At 41.4% G+C, this 9,082-nt stretch overlaps 1 protein-coding gene across 1 annotated transcript; it reads left to right on the top strand.

Annotated features, from left to right (window-relative positions):
- The first annotated feature begins 5,703 nt into the window (after nt 1-5,703).
- LOC141812777 (ferric reduction oxidase 2-like) lies at nt 5,704-8,280 on the top strand. Its single transcript, XM_074700767.1, has 7 exons — nt 5,704-5,854; nt 5,931-6,213; nt 6,315-6,549; nt 6,621-6,948; nt 7,027-7,270; nt 7,349-8,058; nt 8,141-8,280. Exons 1-7 carry the CDS (start codon nt 5,704-5,706, stop codon nt 8,278-8,280), a joined length of 2,091 nt encoding a protein of 696 aa, XP_074556868.1.
- Nucleotides 8,281-9,082: the final 802 nt, after the last annotated feature.

Below are 9,082 nucleotides of genomic sequence, written 5' to 3'. Positions count from 1 at the left end.
AACAAAACAAGTCAAGAAAGAGCTGTTCTGTAGGTTTAAATGGTCAAATTTGATAGGGTTGTCAACTGATAGGCAAAAATCAACCCAAATAATAACCTTATAAAAGAGGATTTTAAGGTGTTTTGAAGGTGCCGATTCTTAGAGGTTTGAGGACGAAATGCTGATGTATTTCCATACCAACAAGTGGCATTCTAAATCAACCAACAATAATCAAAAGCGAGATTCTTGTAAAGTTATTACTTTCTTTGTATTTACTTTTGTGCATTTGTTTTCTTGTTGTATTAGTTGTGAAAGAGTTGTGAAAGACTTCTCTACCTCTGGAAGGTCTCCGAGAAGGAGATAGTGAGATAGATCGCTAGAACTAGGCCTTGGAGTAGTCATCTTAGAAGATGGCGAACTAAGTAAAATCTTGGTATTGTGTATGTGGTATCGAGTTTGATTCAAGCTTTCTGTTGCGCATTCAAACGACAAGCACGAGATTGAGATAAAAATCAGTTCTATTCACCCCCTCTAGCTTGCACGGGTTCTAACACTTTGTTCATGGCAGCCCAACCTATTCGATAACCCTACCACCTAGCTTAGCAACCCTATCTACTACCGGTAGCCCAACCCGCTCTACAACCTTACCTCCCATCTAAGTAGATCCCTACCCGACCTCCTGTACGATAGCTCCTTGCTCACCTCCTAGTTCGGTAGCTCGACCTCCCTAACTAGCCTCCAGGCTCAGTAGCTTGACTCGACAACTCGGGCCACTTGACAAACGTAACTCATCCACTTAGCCATGTAGCCTACTTCGCAACTTAGTCACTTGGACTACTCAGAGACTCGACACTCGATAACTTGGTCACTCGGACACTCTATCAACTCGATACTTGACAGCTCATCCACTCAGTAACTTGGTAACTTAGCCATTGGGCCACTCAGCCAAATTGGTAGCTTTGCCTTCCCTAGTAACTCGCCTTACCCAACTCGGTAGCTCGACCTCCCTGCTTGGTCTACCTGACTCATATTTCAACAAGTCAAGCCTATCTTGGTAGATCATATAAGTTTGAATTTTTAAATTTAATAATTTTTAAATTCAATAATTTCTCATTTATCTCTAGCAACAATCTTAAAACAAAGATTGTCTGACAGTCTTAAAATAGATTCGTTCTATTGAGATGACAAGTAAAAGTGCTGACAGACAGACTAGATAACACTCTCATAGGGAGAAGCCAGAGAAGTTCACTCGGTTGAACTTTAAGCGGTGATAGCAAAAGATGCTCTTCTACCTGATCATGTTGAATCTAACCCAATTTTTAACAGAAGAACCTCCTAAGCCAGCTGAGGATGACATTGATGTACAAACTGTGAGTGCTATGGACATCCACAACTGCCTTGTCAATTCGTTGGACAATATGTATATCATGAAGGAAATGGATAAAGAATTGTGAGAGTCTCTGGATTAGAAGTACAAGACTAAGAATGCGAAGGCCAAGAAATTTATTGTTAGTCTATTCCTAGACTACAAGATAGTTGACTCCAGTAATTAGCCAAGTTCAAGAGTTTTCGATGATCCTACATGAGATTCACTCAGAAGGTATGGTACTGAGTGAAACCTTCTAGGTAACTACTATCATCGAGAAGCTACCTGTCCACTTGGAAGGACTTCAGAAACTATTTGAAGCACAAGCGAAAGGAGATGAATATCGATGAACTCATTGTTTGACTTTGCATTAAAGAAGACAACAAGAGTTCTGACAAAAGCATACTCCTCATGCTACTGACAAAGTCAAAATGGTCGAGCATGATTAAAATTTGAAAAGGAAGAACCCTGAATCTTCCAAAAGGGCAAAAGTGGGATCTAGCAGAGGCATCAACAAGAAGTAGTTCCCTAGGAAATGTTACAATAGTGATCAAGTCGATCACAGATCATCGGAATGCAAGAAGTCGAGGAAGAATGAGAGTGTCAATCTGGTATATAAGGACAAGGGGCAAAGCTTGGACCTCTATACTATGTCTCTAAAGTGAACCAGGTGGGTTCAAACCCTAGATAGTGGTGTATTGATACCAGTGCCACCAAATATATGCGCTCCAACAAGGAGCTACTCCACAATTTTAGAGAAATCAAAGATGAGAAAAAAATATTCATGAGGAACTCAGCAACCTTGAACATCAAGGGTCAATGTAAAGTGGAACTAATGATGATCTATAGAAAGGAACTGACTCTCAATAATATGTTATATGTTTCAAAATTTTAAAATAATTTAGTGTCTAGATGACTTCTAAGTAAGCATGATTTTTGCATTGTATTTAAGTTGGACAAAGTCATTCTGTCAAAGAATAAAATATTTGTGGGAAAGGGCTATGTAAGTGATGAGTTATTTAAACTCAATGTAATGATCATTATGCCTAAAATCAATAGTCTGCTTATATGTTTGAGTCTTCTGACGTATGACACGATAGATTAGGACATGTTAATTATGATATATTGTGTAAACTAATTAACTTGTAAAGCATACTTACATTCGACATGGTAAGGTAGAAGTGGACCAAGTTTAGCATGGTCAAGCAGAAGAGAATCTTCTGCTGGCACCGCTTGAAGTTCAACCTAGTGAACTTCTCTATCTTCTCCCCATCATTGATTGAAACATTTTCAATTGGGATGGAGGGAGTCATCACATGTTGAGCATTCTGTTTCTCAACAGTTTTCAATGGCTATCTTAACAGATCAAAATCTATTTTAAAATTGTTACATAATCTTGCTACTTTCAAGATTGTTATTGGAGATATAAGGGAATAGAATGAATTGAAATTATAGAAAAAATAAATCAGACTTATCTGTCAAAATTGCGTGAGATGTTGGACTCAAGCTGCCAAGCTAGGCTGATTAGGTTGAACTGCTTGGTTGTCTGAGTTGCCAGAGAAGGCAGAGCTGGTAGGAAGGCCGAGCTATTATGTAAGGTTGAGCTACCAAGGAAGTCTGAGCTGCCAAAGCTACTTGTGACCAAAGTGGGTCAATCTACTGAGTGGTTGAGTGCCTCGAGTTGGTCTACCTCCCGAGTCTGCCAAGCCACCAAGTGGCCCAAGCGGGTCTAGTTGTTGAGTGGTCGTTGAGTGCCTTGGATCTAGCTCTAGAGTGCCCTCAGTGGCCTGAGCGAGTCTAGCTACTGAGTGATTTGAGTGGGTCAAGCCACCAAGTGGCTTGAGACGGGTCTATCTGTTGAGTGATTCAAGTGGGCCGAGCCGTCGAGTGGCCTGAGCGGGTCTAGCTGTCGAGTGATTCAAGTGGGCCAAGTTGGATGGTTGGGCATAGAGCTTTAGCGAATAGGAGGCTGAGCGAAGCTTTGCCAAACTGTCAAGCTGGAAGGCTAGGTAGAGAGGTGTTGAGCGGGTAGGCAAGATCACCGAGATGGCTGGGTTGCCAGGCGGGAAGCACGGTTATCGAACTAGAGGCAACGTTGTCGAGTGAGAAGATGTGCAGAGCTACTTCTGAGGCCTGTGTTGGATGTAGTTTTTTAAAAATAAATTCATCCCCTCCAGCGATGTTTCGAAGTCACGCTACATGTCTATTTTCTAGGATATAATGATACGACCATGTAAACAACCAAACACTGATTGTTTGTGCACGAATTGAGCATATACTTGAATACTATCATTGAAGAGCTGCTGAGTGAGTCAATTGGCAGGGAGGAGGAGAACGGAGAATGACGTGAGTGAAGTTTCTGCTCTTGTTGCTCTACGTCTCTTTCTTCTGCCAAAGGCGTAGCCTCCTTATATCGGAGTTCCGATCCTTGGCTACATTGAATGATGATAATGGTTATTCATTGCCTCTAGTCACCCGGGTTATAATGCCATCTGTCGACCATCAATGGTCAGCCGTTTCATCCAACATTTATAGATTCATCATTAATTGACAGTTTCAAATCAGTAATTAAAGTGTCCATTATGCACTTGAGCAGGTAGCAAAATATAAGTTGATCCGCTTAGGTAAATTTTGCTTGATCGGCTCGACATTCAACGCATTTAGGTCATGCTTGCACATGAGCCATTCGGGTTTAGTGCAATTTGAGTCTTGGATTTGTACCCCTATGGGCTTGTGCGCGAGAGAAAATCTCTCTCCAAAAATGATCACAACTTCCAAGTGTTGTGATTTAATATAAACCAACCTCATAGTCACTCAACTCTCAATGTGGAACTAAACTCTCATACAAAAGGGAGTTCATTTTCATCCACCTCTCTTATGTTCATTCACATTTCCAACAAACAATAGCTTCACGATATAATGCAGATGATATCTTGTAAAAATATCCCAATAAATTTAATTTATGACATCCTAGATATGTTTCATAAAAGATTTTGACGAGCTCTTAGGACTACGGTGCAACAGTAAAATGCTTTCGTAGGTAATTTCTTCTAGTGGGAAGACAATCCTAGAATGTTAGCTACTGAGTGATCATTGTTCGCTTTTCCCGATTTATCCTGATGGCCAGTAAAATTTTTTTATAGAGTTAGATAGATCACTTCAAAGATTAGTCGATTCGAAGAACTGGATACTTGACTAATAAAAAAATATAAAAGATTTTGAGGAACAAATTTCCAAGCCACATAAACCCATGTAAACCTTTTTGTTTCTTTTTCCTGCTTATGTTCCTTTAACTTACCTTCTTTGAAGTTACATTGTCTACCTTTGAGCATTGTTTAATGGTGCCTTTCTACACTCTTGATCTAAGAGTAACTCTAATTTCGTTTTTACTTCCCTGTAGATACTTCCTCTCCTATAGTGGATTCTAAATGTAATAATTGTAGATGTTTGAGTATTTAATGGAAATTGCAAACTAAATGTAATAATTTCACATTCCATGTCACATCTTGTCCCCTAAACCAAAAAAAAAAAATCATCTTTTATTTTTTTCATGATATTGATTTGCTTGGGCAAGTGTTAGCGCCTTGCATATTACCACACCTTCATACACTTAATGGTCATTTCCCCCAATAACTAAACGTGATAGTTGAGACTTGAGATTATCCGACCAGTCAGACTAGAGCACAATAGACTGGCAATGCAGCTCTGGACCTCGTAAATAAATATTACCTTTCTTGGGGCATTAAAGATAAAGTCAAAGCCCTTTAATTAGAAATGTCCATTTACTTTTAGTTGACCAAGCAACATCCCTTTAACTTTAACTGGGAGCGTGGGCAGAGGGCTTCCACAGGCCACTGTACCCACAATTGCTCGAGCCCCACACGTGCACGGTGATGCCCGTCACGAGCCCGATTGAGCTGGACGACATGCGCTCGCATCCGCCACACTAAATTCCCAACCATCCAACCATTAGCCGCCACGTCACCTATACAGTAACCGTGTGTTTCCCAGAGGTGACCTCACTTGGAACAGAATGGAATGGAATGGAATGGAATGAAATTGAGTAGAAAAAAGGAATGAACACGATGGAGGGATGTGATATCACTTTCTTCTCCACTGCAAGAGTTTCCTCAGAATATTTGTTAATGGCGAAGTCAACTGTTAACCCACAACGAATAGAGTTGACCTAGAATGGCGGCCTGTTAATAAACGGGCGCAGGTGGATAGATGGGGGGCGACATGAATCATGCCTTTCTTTCTTTTCTTATGTCACCTTAAATTCCAGTATATAAAACCGGCATCTGGTGGTGTATCGAAAACATTAACAACCCAAAGCTTGATAATCGAGTAGAAGAGCGATGGCCGTGATCAAAGCAATGCAGCTTCTTGTGACTGTCGTGTTCCTCGGCTGGCTCATGATATGGATTATGATGCCTACGAATACGTACAGAAACATCTGGTCGACTCAGCTCCGGGCAAAAACTGACTCTACATATTTTGGACGGCAAGGTGTTTGATTAATCTCAACGTCCTTTTTTGTTACTCCTTGACTTGCACCTCTGACGTATTTTGACACCGTGTGCAGGTACCAACATTTTGATCTACACATTTCCAATCCTGTTCATTTCAGTGATTGGCTGTATTTATCTCCACCTCGTGAAGAGAAATGGAAATTGTCAGAGGTACAGCTCAATCAGTAGTAGTAGGCTGGCATGGAAGAGGCCTGTGCTTGTGAATTGGCCGCTTGGAATCGTTTCTGGCATAGAGTTAACGTTGTGCTTAATGTTTTTGGGGCTGCTCATCTGGTTCTACTCCGAGTACCTTGTTACAGGCTTCTCCAGACTACAATCTTCTGACGGAGAGAAATTGTGAGACTACTAGCTAATTAAGCCATATATTTGCATGAACTTGTTTATATGTTACGTAGATATATATACCTACCATTTGTATGTGTTCCCCATGCATGCAGATGGCAAGAAAAGCTAGACAGTGCGGCTATTCGGTTGGGGTTGGTTGGGGACCTCTGTTGCGCCTTCCTCTTCTTCCCTGTCACTCGCGGATCGTCAATCTTGCCGCTCCTCGGCCTCACTTCTGAATCCAGCATCAGATACCACGTCTGGCTCGGACATATCACCTTGGCTGTCTTCACGGCGCATGGCGTATGCTATATAATTTACTGGGCAGTCACCCACCAGATAGATGAGGTATTAACATCATTACCAACTAGCTAGTCTTGCGAAGATAGTTAAAGGCTTACTTATTTCAATGATCGCAGATGGTGAAATGGGCCAACGCCGACGTCTCCAATGTGGCCGGAGAAATAGCTCTGCTCGCCGGATTACTTATGTGGGCGACGACAATTCCCCGCATAAGGCGCAAGATGTTCGAGCTCTTCTTCTACACGCACCAGCTCTACATAGTCTTCCTCGTCTTCTACCTGATGCACGTCGGCACCACTCACTTCTGCATGATCCTTCCCGGTGTTTACCTCTTCATGATCGACCGTTTCTTACGACTCCTGCAATCGAGAAACAACGCCAGGCTAGTCTCAGCTCGCCTTTTGCCGTCTGAGGCGATCGAGCTAAACTTCGCGAAATCCCCAAGTCTGTGATTTTATATTTATGTACCATTTATTGATGCTCATTGTTCTCAATTAATCAACCTGATGTGTTAATCTGCAGGACTTACTTTTGAGCCACTGAGCACCGTTTTCATCAACGTCCCAGGTGTTTCACCGCTCCAGTGGCATCCATTCACGGTGACCTCCAGCAGCAACTTGGAACCCGAAAGGCTGTCTCTGATCATCAAGAAAGAAGGGTCCTGGACTCAAAAGCTCTACGCAACTTTAGCTACGCCCCATGTTCAAGATCGTCTCCATGTTAAAGTCGAAGGACCGTACGGTCCCATGTCAAAGCACTTCCTGAGGTTTCTATACATTTTACGATCACGATCCTCTGCTTTTCAATTCTTAAAAGTGCTGAATCTTATAATATAAACATGCAGGTATGATTCCTTAGTTCTAGTGAGCGGTGGAAGCGGAATCACACCATTCATTTCCATTATTCGCGAACTGTTACACCGAAGAATCACTCTCAACAGACCAACCACTCCCGTCTTCCTCATCTGTGCATTCAAGACTTCAACCGACCTCACCATGCTCGATCTCCTCCTCCCCATTTCTGGAAATGTTTCAGACCTTTCCCGCTTGGACCTTCAAATCGAAGCCTTCGTAACTCGCGAGAAGATGAAATCGTCCGATGGCGCGCAGAATAACATCCGAACTATTTGGTTCAAGCCCCTCCAGTCGGACACTCCCCTTGCTCCAGTTCTTGGTCCCAACGGCTGGCTCTGGTTGGGTGCAGTGGTGGCGTCCTCATTTGTGGCATTCCTTCTACTCATCGGCATTCTCCAACGTTTCTACATATACCCAATCGACCACAACACAGATGACATCTACTCTTATGCGGCAAGGTCGACTTTAAATTTGCTCTTCATATGCATTTGCATAATGGCCACGGCGAGCTTGGCAGTTATTGTGAACAAGGAAGGCAGCTCTAAGGAAGCGAAACAGATTCAGAGTGTCGATGTGCCGACGCCGACGACTTCTCCCAGTTCGTGGCTCTACAATGCAGATAGGGAGTTGGAAAGCCTTCCCCAAGAATCCCTTGTCAAGGCCACTAAAGTGCATTTTGGAGGAAGACCACCACTCAAAAGTAAGACTTTCCCATGGTTCTCTTCAAACTTATATTAGATCTGCTTGAATTGCTTGAAACCAAATGGGATGTTAAATTGCAGAGATGCTCTTGGAGTGCGATGGATCGAATGTTGGGGTAATGGCAAGCGGTCCACGTGGTTTGCGGCATGAAGTAGCAGACATTTGTGCTTCCGGTCTTGCAGATAACCTGCATTTTGAATCCATTAGCTTCAGCTGGTGATGAAATTACACATGCGTGCGCTGCTTCTTGGTGATCGTCACCTCCAAGTATAAATATGTATATGGTCGATGTTTTTGCATCTTAAACGTGATATGAATAATAGTGTGGGCATTTTTGTTTTTGAAATATATATATATATATATATATGAATTGTATGGGCAATTTTTTTTTGAAAAATAATATGAATTGTGTGGCCATCTATAAGATACTAGAACTATGCAGCTTGTAGCTTTCAATCAAAAGGTTTAATGTCTAGACAATATTGTTAATTTTAATTAATGTGCAAATTGGACAAAATCATTCAAAGGCGAATTAGGTACCAAGAAAATGATGAGAATGATGCAGAAGTATAACACATAACAAATAAGATAACTTGAGGAGAAACTCTGGCAAGAAAAAGAGAGAGATAGAGAAAATGATGAGGAAATAATAGAAAATGATGCAATAGAGCATGATGAATCTTTTTACAATAATGATGATACTTAATTCTTCGCCGTCGCTTGCTCTTCAAGTCATCTAATATCTTAATGTAAGTCAACTAGTTATTCAATCTTCTTCATTAACAGCTACACAAGAGTTAACTAATTATTGCAACTTACACATACCACACATACCAAGTTTTGATAATGGCAAGACTTGCTATATACCTTCTAGTCTTTTTAAAGAACTAGGATGAAGATCTCCTTCACTTTAGGTCCAAGGAAGCTCCTTTTACCAGAATATGCATCTTGTGTGCATGATTCTTAAAGTATTTTAATTAAAGTACTTTTCTTGTATATAGTTTTTTTATTAATTATTACAG

This window comes from Curcuma longa, chromosome 19, assembly GCF_044706935.1.
Source record: "Curcuma longa cultivar G26 ecotype Majalengka, Jawa Barat chromosome 19, ITB_CL_G26_1.1, whole genome shotgun sequence".
In the NCBI taxonomy this organism is placed as follows: domain Eukaryota; kingdom Viridiplantae; phylum Streptophyta; class Magnoliopsida; order Zingiberales; family Zingiberaceae; genus Curcuma; species Curcuma longa.
The sequence above is the reverse complement of the archived record's forward strand: the minus strand, read 5'-3'. Positions and strand labels throughout refer to the sequence as shown.